General features: G+C 40.3%; 1 protein-coding gene across 3 annotated transcripts in view; it reads left to right on the forward strand.

Moving 5' to 3' along the window:
* Positions 1-21,996, forward strand: part of LOC114648927 (guanine nucleotide-binding protein G(I)/G(S)/G(T) subunit beta-2) — a 214,817-nt gene that overhangs the window by 184,094 nt on the left and 8,727 nt on the right. For all 3 annotated transcript variants that reach the window (XM_051925125.1, XM_028798272.2, XM_051925124.1), the window contains exons 6-8: positions 1,074-1,236; positions 1,612-1,678; positions 8,585-8,786. In XM_051925125.1, the coding sequence (XP_051781085.1) occupies positions 1,074-1,236; positions 1,612-1,678; positions 8,585-8,786 (432 nt within the window). The remainder of the gene's footprint in view (positions 1-1,073; positions 1,237-1,611; positions 1,679-8,584; positions 8,787-21,996) is intronic.

Here is a 21,996-nt window from a genome sequence, read left to right on the forward strand (position 1 = left end):
TACTTATATATGCAACTACTGATCAGTAAAAAAGACATGCGATTTTGAAAAAGAATGTCAAAAAGAATGTTAGTGGTGTTAAAAGTTTGTGCCACTGGTACTGGCTTTAAACACTTTATGAAATAATGCGTTTTTTTTTTTTTTTAAGTAAATAAACTGTTAGTTATCCGGTTTGTTCTGTGTTCTGTAATCAGCTCTACAGTTGATGCACGTTGGTCTCCCACAAGGGAAGTGACTTAGTGAAATTATAGGTGGATTTAAAAGGAGATGGCAGGTTTCCATAGTGTGGCTGTGCAATCATTGGACCACACTTCCCCATCAGTGGCCCAAAAGAGATGGAAGCAAATTCTTTTGATGAAATTGACAAGATTGATTTCCTTCAATTTAATCATCTGTGCATCGGTATATTAAACAAAGTACTTTTGAACCTTGTTAAATATGCATGGAAAACTTTTTAACTACAGAAAATAATAATAATATACATTTTATTTATATAGCGCCTTTCCCATGCTCAAGGCACTTACAGAATATAATAAAGAACGGCAGCGTATACAGTATATAGCATTGTACAAACCAGATAAATAAATAAAGAAGATTAAGACAGTGAATTCTGAAAAAAAAAAGAAAAAGACAACATAATTGATGGTCTAAAAGCAGTGTTGGGTTACTCCTTTAAAATGATGATGCCCAAACCCTGACAAAAACAATCTCAGTTGGCAGCGTTTAAGTGAATGATTGATAGACCTGATAATTTTACACATCGCCCAATCCTGTTGTACAGTAGTTCAGTACAGTCCTGACCTAAATGGATGAATATTTCTGGGAATTACATTGATTAATAATAAATATAATTACATCTTAGAGTTTGGGTTCTGATGTTCCTCTCAATGTGATTTAAACTAATAAATGAACAGTTTGATGTAGGTGACATGACCATATGCATCATATTTTGTTTACAAATTCCACGTTTTTTTAGCTGTATTTTACTGTTAAAGTATAATATGATTATCTGCTATGCTACACCGTGACTGTGGCTGAATGGTATTCCTGTTCCTGTTTTTTTTACTTCTTAGGTGCATGCAATCCCTCTCCGTTCATCCTGGGTGATGACTTGTGCCTATGCGCCATCTGGAAGCTATGTTGCCTGTGGAGGTTTAGACAACATTTGCTCCATCTACAGTTTGAAAACGAGGGAGGGAAATGTACGTGTTAGCAGAGAACTGCCAGGTCACACAGGTGAGAAGAAAACATGTCTTGAAATATTTTTATCAATGTTTCACTAAGGTGTATTTTTCATACTCTTATCATTAATTTCCTTCACATTTAAAAGAAATACTGGCCAGTGTTTAAGTCTGTTGATTGTTTGAGCTCATGTTTGCTGTCAGTGTCTCTTTATTGCAAAATTTGTTTCACATTTATGTAAAAGGTATGATTTATTGTAATTGTGTCCAACTCGTACAGCAAAAAAAAAAGGTATTTGAAGTTAATGTGCTTGTTATGGCCATTTTTCTGTTGTCCTGATAACTATTGTTCTTGGGAAGTCTTTTGTTGAAAATGATATCTTGTACATTGTTCAGGTTTTTACTGTCTTTTGTTTGCCTTGTTTTCCAGGATATTTGTCTTGCTGTCGTTTTCTTGATGACAATCAAATCATCACTAGTTCTGGTGACACAACTTGGTATGATATATTTATTACTTGAAATAGTCACTTTTATTAAAAATGATTGTTTTTACCTATTTTTAACAGGATTGGATTGTCACTCTTGTTTTAAATGGTGGTTTTAATGATTATCCTCTGAGTCGTTTAAAATATAATATAGAAGTAAATAAAGTGTAATAGGGCACGAGACCGCTGAGAGTGAGCTATGAGGAAAAACTTAAGTTGAATCTTAAAGTTGACGTTTTGTATAGAGGAATCAATGTTAAATATAGAGTACTTTAAATATATTATGAGTTGGAATTGACAAGCTGTGTTGGGATTAATGGCCTGTTTTCATCAGAGTTTTCTAATAGCTGTATGACAAGTGGATAATTAAGACTCTGTCATGGCTTCCATATTCTGCTTATATGTTCTCACACTTCTTACCCAGGGTATAGCTAAAGACAATTACAAATTCACAGCACAGTTCCCTGCTAAATCTGCTAAAGCACCTGCTGGAAATTCAAACAACAACACTGGGAAAAGGAACTATGCAGCAATAGTATTTTCTCCAAATACTTTGAGTGTCATTTTTGTTTTTACTTTCGTTTATCAGGAAATCCCATCCTTCCATCCATCCTCTTCCACTTATCCAAGATCGGGTCACGGGGGCAACAGCTTGAGCAGAGATGCCCAGACTTCCCTCTCCCTGGCCACTTCTTCTAGCTCTTCTGGGGGAATCCCGAGGCATTCCCAGCCCAGCTGAGAGACATAGTCCCTCCAGTGTGCCCTGGGTCTTCACCCGGGCCTCCTCCCAGTTAGACATGCCCAGAACACCTCACCAGGGAGGCGTCCAGGAGGCATCCTAATCAGATGCCCGAGCCACCTCATCTGACTCCTCTCGATGTGGAGGAGCAGCGGCTCTACTCTGAGCCCCTCCCGGATGACTGAGCTTCTCACCCTATCTTTAAGGGAAAGCCCAGACACCTTGCGAAGGAAATTCATTTCAGCCCCTTGTATTCGCAATCTCGTTCTTTTGGTCACTACCCATAGCTCATGACCATAGGTGAGGGTAGGAGCGTAGATCGACTGGTAAGCTGAGAGCTTTGCCTTACGGCTCAGCTCCTTTTTCACCACATCAGACTGATGCAGAGCCCGCATCACTGTGGACGCCGCACTGATCCACCTGTCGATCTCCCGCTCCATTCTTCCCTCACTCGTGAACAAGACCCCAAGATACTTGAAATCCTCCACTTGGGGCAGGATCTCACTCCCAACCCTGAGAGGGCACTCCACCCTTTTCCAGCTGAGGACCGTGGTCTCGGATTTGGAGGTGCTGATTCCCATCCCAGCCGCTTCACACTCGGCTGTGAACCGATCCAGAGAGAACTGAAGATCATGGCCTGATGAAGCAAACAGGACAACATCATCTGCAAAAAGCAGTGACCCAATCCTGAACCTACCAAACCGGACCCCCTCAACACCCTGGCTACTCCTAGAAATTCTGTCCATAAAAGTTATGAACAGAATCGGTGACAAAGGGCAGCCCAGGCGGAATCCAACTCTCACTGGAAAAGGGTTTGACTTACTGTCGGCAATACGGACCAAGCTCTGACACCGGTTGTACAGGGACCGAACAGCCCTTATCAGGGGGTCCGGTACCCCATACTCTTGGAGAACCCCCCACCGGGTTCCCCGAGGGACACGGTTGAATGCCTTTTCCATGTCCACAAAACACATGTACACTGGTTGGGCAAACTCCCATACACCCTCCAGGATCCTGCCAAGGGTGTAGAGCTGGTCCACTGTTCGGCGACCAGGACGAAAACCACACTGTTCCTCCTGAATCCGAGGTTTGACTATCTGACGGATCCTCCTCTCCAAGATCCCTGAATCCAGAGGCACTGTCCCTGATGTCCATGTGATGGTGCAGAGGCGTGTCATCCAAGACAGTCCTACAACATCCAGAGCCTTGAGGAACTCTGGGCATATCTCATCCACCCCCGGGGCCCAGCCACCGAGTTTTTTGACCACCTCGGTGACCTCAGTCCCAGAGATGGGTGAGCCCACCTCCGAGTCCCCCTCTTCGTCATTGGAGGGCATGCTAGTGGGATTGAGGAGGTCTTCGAAGTACTCTCCCCCACTGGTGACACTGCACTGCTTCCCCCTCCTGAGATGCCGGATGGTGGACCAGAATCTCCTCGAAGCCATCCGAAAGTCGTTCTCCATGGCCTCCCCCAACTCCTCCCACGCCTGAGTTTTTGCCTCAGCAACCACCGAATCTGCGTTCCGCTTGGCCTGCTGATACCTGTTAGCTGCCTCCAGAGTCCCACAGGACAAAAGGGTCCTGTAGGACTCCTCCTTCAGCTTGACGGCATCCCTCACTGCCGGTGTCCACCAACGGGTTCGGGGATTGCCGCCATGACAGGCACCGACCACCTTATGGCCACAGCCACCTCAACAATAGAGGCACAGAACATGGCCCATTCGGACTCAATGTTCCCCACCACCCTCGGGACGTAGTCAAAGTTCTGCCGGAGGTGGGAGTTGAAGCTACTTCTGACATGGGACTCTGCCAGACGTTCCCAGCAGACCCTCACAACACGTTTGGGCCTACCAGGCCTGACCGGCATCCTCCCCCACCATCGAAGCCAACTCACCACCAGGTGGTGATCAGTTGACAATTCCGCCCCTCTCTTCACCCGAGTGTCCAAGACATGTGGTCGCGAGTCCAACAACACGACTATGAAGTCAATCATTGAACTGAGGCCTAGGGTGTCCTGGTGCCAAGTGCACATATGAACACCCCTATGCTTGAACATGGTGTTCGTTATGGACAATCTGTGACAAGCACGGGGGGGGGGCGAGGTATTCCTCCCAATCACGCCCTTCCAGGTCTCACTGTCATTGCCCACGTGAGCACTGAAGTCTCCCAGCAGAACAAGGGAGTCCCCAGAAGGTACGCCCTCTAGCACCCCCTCCAGGGACTCCAGAAAGGGTGGGTACTCCAAACTGCTATTCGGCACATACACACAGACAAGAGTCAAGACCTGTCCCCCCACCCGAAGGCGTAGGGAGGCTACCCTCTCGTCCACTGGGATGAACCCCAATGAACAGACTCCAAGTCGGGGGGCAATAAGTATGCCCACATCCGCTCGGCGCCTCTCACTGGGGGCAACTCCAGAGTGGTAGAGAGTCCAGCCCCTCTCAAGGAGATTGGTTTCAGAGTCCAAGTTGTGCATCGAGATGAGCCCGATTATATCTAGCTGGAACCTCTCGACCATGTGCACTAGCTCAGGCTCCTTCCCCTTCAAAGAGGTGACATTCCACGTCCCAAGAGCCAGCTTCTGTAGGTGAGGATCGGACAGTCAAGGTCCTCGCCTTCGGCCACCACCCAACTCGCACTGCACCCGACCTCCTTGGCCCCTCCTAGAGGTGGTGAGCCCATGGGAAGGGGGACCTACGTTGCATCTTCAGGCTGTGCCCGGCTGAGCCCCATGGGTGCAGGCCCGGCCACCAGACACTCGCCATCGAGCCCCACCTCCATGCCTGGCTCCAGAGGGGGGCCCTGGTGACCTGTGTCCGGGCTAGGGAAAACGGCGCCAAATTTTTTCTTCTTCATAGGAGGTTTACTGAACCACTCTTTGTCTCATCCCTCACCTAGGACCTGTTTGCCTTGGGTGACCCTACCAGGGGCATAAAGCCCCGGACAACAGAGCTCCTAGGATCATTGGGAAACGCAAACCCCTCCACCACGATAAGGTGGCGATTTGAGGAGGAAATATGAAAAATATTTGCCACAAGAATGCATAAATTTAATAATATGTATTTCAAAATTATAACTGAAAACCAGTAAGCCAATTAAGCAAGTGGCTTCCTTTGATTTATAGTCCAGGTAGAGAAAGTCCAAATTCATAGTGCTTGGGCTAAACCAATGTAAGTTTACCAAAGCCATCAATGCTTGGTAGCTGTCTTGTCATGTTATATATAGGTCAGTTATGATTTAAAAGGCATTTTGATGATGTTGAGTCTGAAAGCAAAATAAGCCAGTTTGTCAGATGACTGTAAATAACTTAGAGATCTAATTAGCTTATGAGCTGAATAGTAATACTGTTTAAATCATTGTCTTCAGTAAAACTAGCTCAGTTTATATTAAAGTACATTAGTTAGTTGTATGTGAAATGGCTGTGCTAATGCAGCATGAAAAGCAAGAATGAGCTTTGCATTACTTCAGTGGTCTTCCCTGAGCATATTTTAAAATATACAGGGTTTATGCCAGTGGTACCACATGTCCATTTTGGTAGGAAGACTTTCTTCTTGGGCTTCATCCTTTTACGCTGTGAAAATGTCTGTTGCCTTTGTGACTCTCTAGATATGCTTATTGAATCTAGTACCATTCATAGACTAGCAGCTATGGCCACAATCCTAACATCTTAAAAATGATGTAAGATTGAATGATATTAAAAATTATCTAGCTGTTTGGGTTAGTTATGTATTGTATACAGAAAGAAAACGCCCTTTACAATAAAGCATCCTCTTCAAAGTAGTGATAGGCTATCTCTCACAAAGTAAGGGATTGGACAATATTGGCATTAACAAAATAATTCAAATGCAAAATGTTATGCAGAAATTAGTCATTACTTAGAGAATATTGAAATAACATTTAACTGTGTGAGGCTAACCATGCAATAAAGGAAATGTGGGTTTTGACTGCCTCAAGACGTACACAGTAGTTCAGTCATTGTAGAAGTTTGTGGAGCAGCACCTTCTCTCAAATATATGTATTTTTGGTTAACTACATTAAACTAGCTTGATATGAGTAAATGTTACTACTTAGCTGGGAACTTTTTGGAATAAGGCTTAAAAAATTAATGAACATAAGAACACTTTCAACTAGGGCTAGGCAATATGAAAAAAAATCTTATCACAATATTTTTTTCCATATCAGTCGATATTGATATATATCATGATATAAATCAAATCACTTTGTTTAGCTTAAAGGTTCCTTTTCACTCCTAAGTGAAATGTGAACATATTATAAGGGTTAGTGGTTTATTTTGTTTTAAATATTTTTCTCTCAGAAGTTGAACATGACAGCTGTACTGTAGAACATTATACAACTCTTATTTCAAATAAATAAAATAGGCATATATAATAAAATCTTAGTTCTGACCAGTGAAAAGCTTCAGGTGTTACAGGAGAACACAAAAAATGCACAACTAAATTCTTTGGTCACTTCAAAATAAATAGAAAAGGTAATACAAAATAAAAAAGGTCTCAATTCTGACCAATCATAAGCTTGGAAGTTTTTCAGGAGAACACACTAAATTTGGTCAACTCCAAATAAATAAAATCTTCAAGCTTTCATATTTTACAGGAGAACACAAAGTAAATTCTTTAGTCAGTTTCAGATATATAAAGTAGGTATGAATACAAAATAAAATCTCAAAAAACTACCTGTATACTGTATCCTTTCCTTTGTATAGGTTCAAATTGCTTTAAATGGTTGGGGAAACAAACCCACAAATAAATACAAAAAAAAACATTGTGTTTATAACCTCAGTACAAATTTGAGCAGCTTTCAAATGTAAACATAAAAGAGCATAAACAAAATTGACATATTCATTCAATTGTGCTCCAAGGCAAAAAAAAAAAAGCACAAGAAATCCCCATTGGTGCAGCACTTACTTGTGTTTGGGATTATAAAGTCTTGCATGAGACGATACAAAAGATTAGTGGTATAAACTGTCTTTGAGGGATCATGCTTTCGTCCTACTGTAAATTGCATTGCACACTACTGTTTCTTGTTGGACTTCAAAGTATCTCCACACTGCTGATTTCCTCACACCTTTCTTTTCACCATTATCCTCGTCTTTTAAGTATTGGGCTGTGGTCATTGGTAACGCTGAATTTTTTTTTTCTTTCCAAGTTTTTGTTAACACTTTCAATCGTCATTTTCTCTTTTATCTTGCATCCACTCCTGATGTACTGCCGTGCATGTGGCTGCTGCAGCCCAAACATTAGCATGTATGCTGTTGCCAGCTGCTGTGCTACGTGCTGTTTGTCAGCCTAACCTCACGTGGCTCAACCCTACTTTCAGCTCTTTAAAACTCTTGACTTTTATAAAGTTCATTCCCGTCCTTCAACCCTATATGCATGGGCTACTAAAGGAAGCTTTCACTGCATGAATGATAGCAGCTCCATGACATTCATGTAATCAACAGGATCCAACAACACAGCTCAATGTTTCTTATCTGAGTTCACAAAACTGTACTGTGGACTTCGAAGGAAACTAGCCAGAGAATTAGCTTAGTTTTTCCATGCAGTGGTGTATCAACAAATGTGTGGTAAAGTAACATGATCCTCTTTCCAGACTGTCATAACCTGTTATAGGCTGGTCAAGTCAGTTCTGTTGTCTCAAAAGCAGTATGGTTTGCAAAAAAAACGAAAGGATTATCTTGGCATGCTGTACTAGTGTGAGGGTTCATTCTAAGTTGGTAAGGCAAGTTTGCTTACCTTTTTTTCTTTTGTTTAACCTTTGAACAGTGAATCAATCTTTAAGCCCTACACCACTGGAAGAAATAAGAACAGGGTGGGTCAGAAACTAAACCTTGTAGGCTGGAAGCAAACACATAACTAGCGAGAAAAGTCTGGAGAAATATAATTGTGTTCTGAGCATTCTGACAAGCTGTCTTGTGTCAGGAAATAAATTTGAAGTGCCATATAAAGCATTGCTTTTTACAGTAGCCCTGATAATGAATGTCAGCTAATTACCGTCTTTATTTAATGTAGCTGCCAGGTCCTCCTTCATATCTGATGCTAGTTTCATGATTTTCATAATTTCTGTAAAGTAATTTTTGGTAAAATGTGTTTGCTGACCATATTTCTTTAACTCTTCCATGTGGTCAAATAAAAAAATAACTTGTGTTCAATTTGTTTTTACAGTGCATTGTGGGACATTGAGACAGGTCAGCAGACCACAACATTTACAGGACACAGTGGGGATGTGATGAGCTTGTCACTGTCCCCAGATTTTAAGACATTTGTCTCTGGTGCTTGTGATGCCTCTGTGAAACTCTGGGACATCCGAGATAGTATGTGCCGGCAGACCTTCACTGGTCATGAATCAGACATCAATGCTGTCTGTGTGAGTAGTTTGTTTTTTTTTTTTTTTTTTTGAGGTTTTACAGTAATTATTGGTTATTTACATGAATGCCTTATTTGTTGGTGATTGACTTTTGCTTGCATTTGTTAAGTGATGTTCTCCAACCTGCTTAATCCAATTTAGCATCATGGATAACCAGAGCTTATCCCAGCAATAGTGGACACAAAGCAGGAAAGAACCCTGACCTGCCCATTTCAGCATCCATTCATGTAAACATCAAATTTAGCATTTCCAGTTCACCAAAACTATGCATGTTTGGTGAGGTATCAGGGTGAGAACGCTCATAAAAATGGGTAGAACATGCACATTCCACATGGACAATAACCAGGCATGGTATTTGAACCCAGAGTCTTTGTAAGGTAACAGTGCTAACAACCATAATCTTCCCATCCCATGGCTGTTTTACGTAAACTTTTAATGTTTTAAAAGTTATGCAGGCGATTTAAACTTCAAACCCGGAAGTTAGGTTCAGATCCTACTACTGGCACAGTGTGACCGTAAGCAAGTAACTTCTTTTACCTGTGCTCCCATTGGATAAACACAAGAAGAGTAGCCAGTTGTATCTTTCAAATGGTGTAAACCACCTTGAGTAAAGGTGTCAGCCAAATAAGTAAATGTAAATGCAGTAGTCATAACAAATGGGTGTACAGTAGATGAACTTAATGTATGTAAAGTATAATGTAGCAAGAATCTATCGATTACTGTTTATTTCCACACATCAGCTAGTTCCAAAAATAAATTTAATAAAATAAGGTTTTAATATTCATTTTCCCTCTGAAATTGTTCATTCTTATTTAGTGATCATTTCTTAACATTATCTTGAATCTTTGTTCTGACAAAGTTTCAATAGTAAAACAAAAATAAAAGGTTTTTCACTCAGTAACACTGCATTGTATTGTAACACATGTTTAGTAAAATCTTTACCTTGGTGTAGTCTGTAATTGCACTGATCCTATACCAACTACATGCTTTAAAACCTCACACTACTTTTGTCTTTTTTTTCTTAATTTTAATTTGAGATAATTACGTTACATAGCTAATACTGTGAATGTGCATTATAGTGCCTTGCAAAAATATTCTGTCCCATTAAGTCATACATATATTTCATTAATAAGTATTTTATTGACAACCTAAATGTTCTAACAGTGTGTGACTTCAAATTAAATAATTTGTCAATTGTATATTTGGAAAAAAAATGGTAAACTGGAAAAATGTTGTTTGCACAAGTCTTCATAGTGTAAGCTGTAAAAACTTAAAGTGAGAAACAGTTCCCCAACAAGACACACTTGCCTCTCATTTGGACTTAATTGAATAATTAATTTCTACCATACCATTGAACAGTCGGAATGAAAGACGGATTTTCTGGATGTAAGCATCACTCTGCGTACGGGTCACTAGCTAGCATGTGAACCCACTGTGAAAATAAAGATTAAAGAACAGACCACAGAAGTAAGAGACAAAGCAACACAAATGCATAAGGTGGCGAAAGGATACCAAAAAAAATAATCTAGACTGAATACATTATCGGGCAGTGGAAGGTGTACCACACAACCCAGTCTCTGTGTAAAGAAGGCCCTCCATCAAAATTTAGCACCCACGTAAGATGTAGGCTGTTAAGGGAGGCAAAAAGGAAGCCAGCCACCTGGGATAAATTTTAGAAAATTTAAACAGAAAAATTTAGATGAGAACAAGCCTTTTAGCCCAGCAAAGCTTGCCAGTCCATTATATTTTAATTTTCCAAAATAACATCAAGTCCAGTTTTAAAAGTCCCTAAAGTCCTTCCGTCTACCAAACTGCTTGGTAACTTATTCCATGTGTCTGTGGTTCTTTGTGCGAAAAAAAAACTTCCCAGTGTTTCTGCGTTCCCTTGTTCTTATTTAACTCCTGTTAAAGTAACAGTCTAAAAACACTGTATTAATTTCTCTCATAATTTTAAGCACTTCAGTCTTGTCACCTTATTTGCTTTAACTGAAAATGCTCAGCTCTTTTAATCTTTCCTCATATCTCTTGCCCTACAGTACTAGAATCAAACTCCTCATTCTTCTCTGGACTTTTTCTAAAGCTGTTAAGTCTTTTTTGTAGCCTGAACACCAAAACTGTACACAGTACTCCAGATGAGGCTTCATCAGTGTGTTATAAAGCTTGATCATAGCCTCTTTGGACTTGTTCTCTGCTCATTATGCTATATAGCCTAACATTCTGTTAGCCTTCTTAATGGCTCCTGATCAGTGCATGGAAGTGAAATGTGACGAGTCTACTGCGACTCCTAAGTTTTTTTTTCCTAACGTGCTTTCAATTTTCAGACCTCCCATTGTGTATTGAAATTTAATATTTTTACTTCTTGTATGTAATGCTTTACATTTACTTATATTAAATTTCATCTGCCTGTAACAATCCAGGCTGGCTCCATGTCCTTTGGCAACTTGAACCTGGAACTGTCAGTAATGTAACAGAGGATGAGCCAGACAAACGAGGACACAAGCAATCAGCCAGAGTATGGTGAAACATGCCTTTGTTCTCAGCCAATAGTGTTCCAAACAAAACTGCAGTGCTCCTGCAATAAAAAAGGAAATCATAATAAAATCTAGTATTTGTGGAGGATAAAATAAGCAATAAATAATCCCTTTAAAGCCAAAAGTGAAAACTCTGCAGACATTGGATCCTTCTGATCACCAGTTTGGTGCAGTGCATCTTTCTCTTCCCATCTCTCCAGTTCACCCAGGTCTGAGAGCTAGTGGAGATGCCAGCCACTGCAGTCACACTCACTAGCACCTGTCATGACTTCCTTCAGTGGTTTCCACTGGCACACCTGGAGCCCAGTTTCCCCTTTCTTGCTGCCTACATGAGCTTGGAGTACTCGATCACCCCATACTACTCCAGTGCTCAGCAGAAGTGATCTGCCCTTCATGTAACATTCCCCTTGTTTTATCCCTGTGCCACTGACCACTGCAGGCCCACCTTCCCGTTTCTGCCATTTCCTCTTTCCATTTCGATCTCCACCTTTTCTGTCTGTTCCTACTACTCTTAGGACTTCTCATGATGCAGACACCATCACATTAAAGGAACGACACACATATGCATGCTGTATAAGCCTGAGTGCTCGTTTGTTTAAAATACCCAATGCCAAGGAATCCTCTCATGACACTGCCCAAGTCGCTCTATAATAATTCAACTGATTCTGTATTATCTACCAGTTTCCTAGCTTGGTATCATCTGCAGACTTAACCAGCTTGGACTCCCACTTTTTAGTTTGACACCCAACTTTTCATATGGTACCTTATCAAATGCTTTTTGAAAGTCAAGATTACTAATATCTTTTGCTCCACTTTGATCGTATACTTTTTGTTACATCCTCATAGAATTCCGGCATTTTCGTAAAACATAACCTCCTTTGTCTGAACCCATGCCGACTGTTCAGTAAAACTCCTGTTCTTGCCATGTGTTGCTCAGTCTTTTCCTTAATAGATTACCTCTGTCAATTTACTTGTGATCCATTTTAAGCTTACTGGCCTGGAGATACTTGCATCAGCTTGATGACCCTTTTTATATAATGGGAAATTTGTAATTTTCTAGTCCTTTGGAATTTCCCAATGTGCAGTAAAAAATGTGCATCAAGAGTTTATACATGTACCCTCTAACTTTGCACTTAAGGATAAATATTACCTGGTCAATCATTCAGTACCTCCTTGGTAGTCCATTTTACTGCTGGGAGGTTATCCTCTTCCTCGCATGTGAAGACTTAAGAAAAATGCAAGTTTAGAGCATTCGCTATTTCACTTGTTTGTATTTTTTAATTCCCCTTTACTATTCCTAATACACCTCACCTCCTCCTTGATTGTTCTTTTAATACTAAAATACTGAAAGAGTCTCTTTGGGTTTTCTTTATCTGCAGTGTTCCTCTATCTTGATCTTCTGCATTATATATAAAACATTTATAAACCTGTTCCAGTGCTCCTCAGTTGTTTCTGCACTTAAGCAGTAGACTTGGGTGTATCTGGTCAAGAAGATTTAGTTTTGTATCCTTGCTCTTCCAAAGCACTGAGAATTGTGTTATAGTGACTTGACCCTAGTGGTTCAAACACCTCTACACCATAAATTCTATCCTGATTATAACAAAATATTAAATCTAGACAGGCTTTCCACATACCGTGTTAATAAACAGCCACTGATTACGACTAAATATGCCTGCTCTTGTATTCCTCTGTTTGCCCAGTTGATATTCAGATAGTTAAGTCACACAATACTATAATATCCCCCTGTAATCTTGCCTTTTTTATACAAGACGACCATCACTAATATTGCCAACATTAATCTAGTTTACCTACTATTTCTTACATAATATCTGCAAGCATAGTCTCAAATTTCCTCGGTCTGAGCCTTGACTTTCTGCCATTGTTGTAGTGCCATTCAATGCAGCATCAGATGTTACCGTGAACTTATAATAAGCACAGGCAACCCATTCCTACTTGGTTTATGCATTTATTTTTATAACCTGTTCACATTTAGCCCCAGCCTTGGTTACAATTCGTAAAGGATGTGCTTCTTGTGGTGTAATGTGTGAACACCAAAGATGCTGCCTTGTATTGAAGTTTTGCTTAAATACAAAGGACTTTTACAGTTTTTCAGAAAACTGTAATTGCAAATCTGGTGATCTGGGAAACTCCATAATCCGTAACCCCACAGGTCCCAACAATGCTAGATTATTAATGGTCGACCTCTATCATTAAAAAGATGTATGTTTGAGTTTCTATAGCACACTCCTAAAATAAGTCCTCTTAACCCTAATGATTTCAAGACAAATTCAGCTGTCTTCACTAACATATGGCTCATCATCCAACTGAAGAAGACTTGCATTTAAATTATACTTTATATGTGCAGAAACCCCCATTCCTTTTCTTTCTATCCAGCCTTTCCTAAAAAATATGTAACTATCTGTGTTATAGATGGGTACAGATCATGTACAGTCCTTCCCTTCCCTAATTTAAACAATCCTTAACTAACCTATTCATACACCTCCCCAGCACATTGGTGCTCCCTCTGGTTCAAATATAACCTGTCACAGGTCCTATTTGTTCTGAAAGGAGTCTCAATGCCAAAATAAACCTATACCCTTCTATCCTACACCAAGAAGGTAACACGGTGCACAAAACTCTGTCTCTGCAGCAAACCTGTTCTTCAATTTCCCTAATTATGGAGTCCCCCACTATCATTACCCCTCTCTTTGTAGGAACTGGTTTTGAGATGTCCTGTTGGGGTTTCTAATGCCTGCCTAACACCCCAGAGTTTTCAGAGTCCCTGAAAGCAGTTTGACACTTCCAATCCTGGGGTTAATGCCCCCGGATAGTAGTTTGCACCCTTTGCCTTGAAACTATGCCTGACGGTGTCCACCTATTTGTACCTGTCTGGTCTGGAATCTCCTCCTGTGCCACCTGCCAGGTCACCAATTCTCCACTACAAAGCAGACTAGCCAGTTCCTCCTCCTCCAGTTCAGTTCCCCTGAGCTGAGCTCAAGGTGCTGGAAAAACTGACATCTCCTGCACATGTAGCCTTCAAGGAGGACTGAAATCCAACATGACCTGCACTATGCTAGCCTAATTTTTAAAATTTAGATTTGTTACTAAACTGCTCAACTCCTTTTTTTATTAAATTTAAATGATTTAGCTTATTCTTAAAATTACTTTCAGATTAAAGAACTGCTATGACTGTTTTCCTGGCTTTGCTCCCCTCATATTAATTCCTTACTTTCAGTCTCTCTGTAATACTCTGTGCTTCCTCCTGTTAATTAACACACTGTTCTCCTCTTAATAGCAATAACTTCCTCAAGTGCTAAGAACTCTATTTACACGCTCCATCTTTCTAAGAAAACTCACTCACTGAATACTATCCACCACTGATTATTTACTCGTCAGTTTCTATCTCCGCTCGCTCCTTATCAGTACCCCCTTGCTAGATGCCTGTCTATGCATTTTGCAGCACCTCTGTTTACCACTTTCAAGGCACTGCCTATGTGTACTTCCTGATGAACAGTCGTTCTCCCACTTAGAGAGCAATCAGCATTGCCACTGTACACAATCCAAGGTATACCCATTTAATAGGCTATGTGATGCACTTAGTTAAAAGCAGCGCATGTGGACTTACCACTGTTGCTTTTTTTAGGTGACATACTCTGTTTGGCTTATTTAAAATTTAAGAAAAAAATTAACTTCAGTGTTTCTGTTTTTACACCTTGCTACATATTTTTAAATGTATTTTATTAATTTGGAAACGTTTTGTTACCTTCTCAGCTTTTTGTAAATGAAGAGTTTGTTTCAGACCCGATAATCACCCAGTTGTCACTTTGTGTTTTAATCTGTGAAATGAAATGCTCAACGGTCACTTAATATATATACTAATTTTTGTGAATCAAATTACAAGTAAGTTTCTGACAAAACTCAAGGGAATAGAAATGCGTGCTGTGTTTCATCAATGTTTCATATTGTGAACCAGCATTAATAGTGTAGTGCTTTATTTACTATATAACTCTGCAAACAAGCAGTGAACATAAAACTTACATGTAGTTTTTACTGGATATGTTTGTCTGCATTAATGTTGATGGCTCTGCATTCAAATTGATGATTTTACTGGAGCAGTTATTTTTTCTCTTGTCTAAGAAAGATCACATATTTCTATCCCAATTTATTATTTTAATGTTCCATATACTTGCTATTAAAAGTTTGTTCAATGGAATATATCTTCTACTCACTCAGATAGGTATTATTTTGAAACTGCATGTGTTAGCAAAAGATTTTCACAAATTTGTGTCCTGAACATGACTGTGTAAATAAATTTGAAGAATTTACTATTAATTATTTTTCTTGGGTGGCTAATTAAAAAAACAAAAAACAAAAAAAACAAAACAAATCCTTAATTACCAAAAATTCTTAAATATAGTATTTAGCATTTTGGAACAATCTCATCAGTTACATAAAATATTTTTAAGTATCTCAAATTTTTGATTGGACATAACAACAATGGCATGCATATAATCAGAAAAAATGTTTCCTGTTGTAGATATAAGAATCAGATTCTCTTCAAATATCTATACCACCAAGAAGGCCAAAGAGATGATGTTGCTGGAGCTGTTGGAATTATGTGGCCTAGAGGCAGCTGGACAATATTATGTGCCACTGCCTTCCAAAAGTCCTTGGAAAGACCAGCCAAGTAGTAGTTTAAAGCGTATATTTAATGAGATCATAGATGAACATGCAGCAGCATCAATGAACTTGTTCCAGTAGCTGCTGCCGTATAGCATGAAACATACCTGCTGTTCTACACAGAGGTGCCAATAAGTTAGCGATATCAGAAAGTCAAGTGCACTTTACTGGTGCATTTATTTTTATTTTTTGTTTCGACTGACTGCCAAAATTGAAGATTAAGACTTTTAAAACTAAAGGAAAATAAGGGGGACATTTGAGTGAAAGTGACGGAGATTTTTGTGGAGAAGGAAAGGCGCATGGACTTCATTTACAAATAAAGATAACACTATAAACGGTTTTCGGTTATATAAAAACTAGGGGACTATGCCCTCTGCTCGCTTCACTCGCCAACCCCCATGTTTGGTTAACTGGATATACAATTTAAAGAGATTGTTATTTTCATGGGAAATGTTACAAATTCATTATTTTCACTTTAACTTTAAAACTTCAGTAAGAATAATATTTGGAATTAACTTTTCTTCAAGATTGCATTGAATTTTGATTCCGTGTTGGACTTGCATCGTGACAACGCAACGTATAACTGCCCATGAGTGAATATCCGTGATGATTATCTCTTCGAGGATAATCAGGAAAGCCAGCCTTAGTCATATCTGTTGATTGAATGAATACTTTAGGAAATTTCTTTAAACACTTTTTTTCTTTTGAGTCCCAACATACTGAAATTTTTAAATGTGGTCCGTGAAACATGTTTAATGACTTTGTACCATAATTCAGGATAGGTGTCTCTGTTTGGAATTTCAGCACAGACAAACCGATCTACATCATGAGCAGTTAATTTATTTTGCAAAATAACCAATAAATGCATGTGAGGTAAACCCCGTTTTGGAAATTCGATCTTGTAAATGTATGCATTGATTTGACTGATCACCGTTTCGAGTTCTTTCAATGAAACTAAGACTTTCTGATAATACAATCTACTTACGAAAGTCGGAATATCCAGAGCATACGTAGTCGGTGGCATTGTTCTCAAGAATCGACGTATTTCTGGCCACTGTGGATTGCACGTCATTGTAATAAATAACTCTGGCCAACCGATAGTTCGGGATATTGCCATTACATCATGATATAACTTGCAATTTTCTTGGACTACCTTGATCTGATGATGGAAATATTACTGCTTTACCTATTTTGAATTTGTCTGAACTATTGATATTTGAATTTTGAATGTGATCAATAAGAACTTGGATATTTTCCATTCTAAGTTTTGCTTGATTCGATTAAGTAAAGAAGAGACCATTAGCTTTGACTTTTAGATATGTATTAATAATGTAATGTTGTGATAGATGTTGAGATGACAGAAGTGGGTTAAATACATTGGAATATATCGGTAATTTTGATCCGAAATTTTTTGTGGCCGTTGTTCATTTTTCTGAATTCATGTGTTTCATATTGTACGACCATCCTGTTTCGCCATCAGGGAAAAGCAAAGGAAAGCGTAAAGGATTGGAATGTGGCGATTTATTTGACAGAATTGACGAATCATGTTTTGCTTTTGGATATACACGAATATCTACTCTGTCTTTATCTCCGTCTTTCAAACTATTATCGCTGACAATTCGTCACATGTTGGTTTATTATAAATGCAACTGTGATCTTTCAGATTCATATAGAAATCCAAGAAAATATCTTTGTCCATGTTTTGCAGATAAATTTTGTGTAAAGTGTGATACTTTTGGACGTATGCATTTGTATCCGTTATTGGCTGTACAATTTCTAATACGTCCGATCGTTTAACTCTTTCAATTCAATGTTGCATTGCTTCTTCGTGATCATAAATATATTGTGGTTTCTTCGAAATTAAACTTGTCGTAGCTTTAATTGTTGCGGGACCACAGATTCTCATAGCTGGTCCGTTATCGTTTAAATCTACGTTTTGAGCATTGAATGGTGTGAACACGGAACAGATTATTGTAGACTTGCATATTTTGACCGTAGTGTTTGTGGTTTTCACTTTCACCAAATAACATCTTTTATTTCTCGTGGATCTGCCTCTTCATTGAGAAGAAACAATACTTTTCTCTGATGGCAACACAAATTAAGACGATCTACAAGTCTCCGACTTATTTAAATCTGAACAATATATTCAATCTCTTTTCGCTGTTCCGTTATTTCATCGAGTAATTTCCGTTTGTTTGCGCTACTGCTCTCTTTATTGTCATTTTTTTTTTTTTTTTTTTTTTAAGACTTTTGAAATTTAGTACTTTCATTATCTCTAACCTGCTCTGCATGTGTATCGCACCAACATTTTTGAATTCTTTACGACGCTCTACTTTGTCATCTACTCTCTTTTATTTCTGTCCCCAGGCGTGGTTAAATCTATTGGCACAAAGTCTTGTCTCGCGGGACATGAAAATATCTCTGAAAAAGTCGCGTCTGGTCCCAGGCTAAAAAGTGTCGTCTCATCCCAAGATTTTTCTATTATAATTGAGATATATATGTATGTACGGTGCATCCAGAAAGTATTCATAGCACATCACGTTTTCCACATTTTGTTATGTTACAGCCTTATTCCAAAATGGATTAAATTCATTTTATTCCTCAGAATTCTACACACAACACCCCCATAATGACAACGTGAAAAAAGTTTACTTGAGGTTTTTGCAAATTTATTAAAAAATAAAAAAACTGATAAATCACATGTACACAAGTATTCACAGCCTTTGCTCAGTACTTTGTCGATGCACCTTTGGCAGCAATTACAGCCTCAAGTCTTTTTGAATATGATGCCACAAGCTTGGCACACCTATCCTTGGCCAGTTTCGCCCATTCCTCTTTGCAGCACCTCTCAAGCTCCATCAGGTTGGATGGGAAGCATTGGTGCACAGCCATTTTAAGATCTCTCCAGAGGTGTTCAATCAGATTCAAGTCTGGGCTCTGGCTGGGCCACTCAAGGACATTCACAGAGTTATCCTGGAGCCACACCTTTGATATTTTGGCTGTGTGCTTAGGGTCGTTGTCCTGCTGAAAGATGAACCGTCGCCCCAGTCTGAGGTCAAGAGCGCTCTGGAGCAGGTTTTCATCCAGGATGTCTCTGTACATTGCTGCAGTCATCTTTCCCTTTATCCTTACTAGTCTTCCAGTTCCTGCCGCTGAAAAACATCCCCACAGCATGATGCTGCCACCACCATGCTTCACTGTAGGGATGGTGCCAGGTTTCCTCCAAACGTGACGCCCGGCATTCACACCAAAAAGTTCAATCTTTGTCTCATCAGACCAGAGAATTTTCTTTCTCATGGTCTGAGAGTCCTTCAGGTGCCTTTTGGCAAACTCCAGGCGGGCTGCTATGTGCCTTTTACTAAGGAGTGGCTTCCGTCTTGCCACTCTACCATACAGGCCTGATTGGTGGATTGCTGCAGAGATGGTTGTCCTTCTGGAAGGTTCTTCTCTGTCCACAGTGGACCTCTGGAGCTCTGACAGAGTGACCATCGGGTTCTTGGTCACCTCCCTGACTAAGGCCCTTCTCCCCCGATCGCTCAGTTTAGATGGCCGGCCAGCTCTAGGAAGAGTCCTGGTGGTTTTGAACTTCTTCCACTTAAGGATGATGGAGGCCACTGTGCTCATTGGGACCTTCAAAGCAGCAGAAATTTTTCTGTAACCTCCCCCAGATATGTGCCTCGAGACAATCCTGTCTTGGAGGTCTACAGACAATTCCTTTGACTTCATGCTTGGTTTGTACTCTGACATGAACTGTCAACTGTGGGACCTTATATAGACAGGTGTGTGCCTTTCCAAATCATGTCCAGTCAACTGAATTTACCACAGGTGGACTCCAATTAAGCTGCAGAAACATCTCAAGGATGATCAGGGGAAACAGGATGCACTTGAGGTCAATTTTGAGCTTCGTGGCAAAGGCTGTGAATACTTATGTACATGTGCTTTCTCAATTTTTTTATTTTTAATAAATTTGCAAAAACCTCAAGTAAACTTTTTTTCACATTGTCATTATGGGGTGTTGTGTGTGGAAGTCTGAGGAAAAAAATGAATTTAATCCATTTTGGAATAAGGCTGTAACATAACAAAATGTGGAAAAAGTGATGCGCTGTGAATACTTTCTGGATGCACTGTATATACCTGTTGTAACTAGCTTGGGACACCACTGAGCTCCAGGCAAATCACACCCAAACCACTCACTGGTTCAAATATAGTCCCTTTTATTAACAAACATTATCTTCACAGACAACCAGAGTAAACAGTTCCAGATAACAATCCTCTTTCCCAACTCAAGATAGTGCTGCTCCTTTTATCTTCGACCCAGCAGTACTTCCAGAGCTGGGACATGGTCCCTAGGAAGCACTTCTGAGTCTGGTAGGTGTGTCAAAGAATAGGAACCATATCACTCTGCAGTACCCCCTTGTGACACCCATGGAACTCAAAAAGGGCAGCTATTCTGGAACTCCAGTTCCCATAATGCCCAGTGGGTATCCAAAGGGGAATCAAATACCAGAGATGCTGCTGGGACATAGCACCCAGAAACTGGAGTCTCCTAGTCCTCCCAACATACTGGAGTCCCTTTCAGATAAAGAATCTCATTCCCATCTTGTCAGAGAGCTTGTCTTGCTTTCTTTTACCAAGGAAAATAAAGTTGGAACCTTAACAAATTTAATTATTTTCTGTCTGTAGCGCAGGCCGGGGGAGGTTGGTGAGCAAAGCCCCCTAGTATGTATAGGATGCACAAACCAGTGTTTTTCTTCATGCCGGTCCCAAGCCTGGATAAATAGGGAGGGTTACATCAGGAAGGGCATCTGGTGTAAAATTTTGCCAAATCAATATGCAGACAAACAATACAAATTTCCATACCAGATCGGTCAAGCCCCGGGTTAACAACAACCACCACCAGTACTGTTAGCTAACAGGGTGCTGGCGGAAATTGGGCTACTGTTGGCCGAAGAAGGAGAACAGAGGGGAGAGACGTGTCCAGAGGCAGGAGGAGAGGAGGAAGGTAAAGAGAGTGGAACTGAGGGTAGGAACTTTGAATGTTGGCATTATGACTGGTAAGGGGAGAGAGTTAGTAGATATAATGGAGAGAAGGAAGGTTGATATATTGTGCGTGCAAGAGACACAATGGAACGGGAATAAGGCCAGGTGGATCGGAGGTGGATTCAGATTGTTCTATCATGGTGTGAGTAGGAGTTATTCTGAAGGAACAGTATGTCAAGAGTGTTTTGGAGGTGAAAAGATTGTCAGACAGAGTAATGAGAGAAGCTGGAAATTAGAGTTGTGATGATGAATGTTGTTAGTGCATATGCCCCGCAAGTTGGGTGTGCAATGGATGAGAGAGAAGATTTTTGGAGTGAGTTGGATGAAGTGATGAACAGTGTAGCCAAGGGAAAGAAAGTGGTGATGGGGGTGGATTTCAATGGACATGTTGGTGAAGGGAACAGAGGAGACGGGTAGGTATGGTGTCAAGGAGAGGAATGAAGGTCAGAGGATAGTGGATTTTTCCAAAAGGATGGACATGGCTGTGGTGAATACGTATTTTAAGAAGAGGGAAGAACATAGGGTTACGCAGAAGAGTGGAGGAAGATGCACACTGGTAGATTACATCCTATGCAGAAGAGTCAGTCTGAAGGAGATTGAAAACTGCAAAGTGGTGGCAGGGGAAAGTGTAGTTAAGCAGCATAGGATGGTGGTCTGTAGGATGACATTGGAGATCAAGAAGAGGAAGAGAGTGAGGGCAGAGCCAAGGATCATATGGCGGAAGTTGAAAAAGGAAGACTGCAAGGTTGAGTTTTGGGAGGTGGTGAGACAGGCACTGGGTGATAGTGAAGAATTACCATACAGTTGGGAAACTACAACAGATGTAGTAAGGGTGACAGCAAGAAGGGTGCTTGGCGTGACATCTGGACAGAGGAAGGAGGAAAAGGAAACCGGTGGAATGGGGAAGTACAGGAGAGTATACAGAGGAAGAGGATGGCAGATAAAGTGGGATAGTCAGA

Source organism: Erpetoichthys calabaricus, chromosome 3 (assembly GCF_900747795.2).
Source record: "Erpetoichthys calabaricus chromosome 3, fErpCal1.3, whole genome shotgun sequence".
Taxonomy (NCBI): Eukaryota; Metazoa; Chordata; class Cladistia; order Polypteriformes; family Polypteridae; genus Erpetoichthys; species Erpetoichthys calabaricus.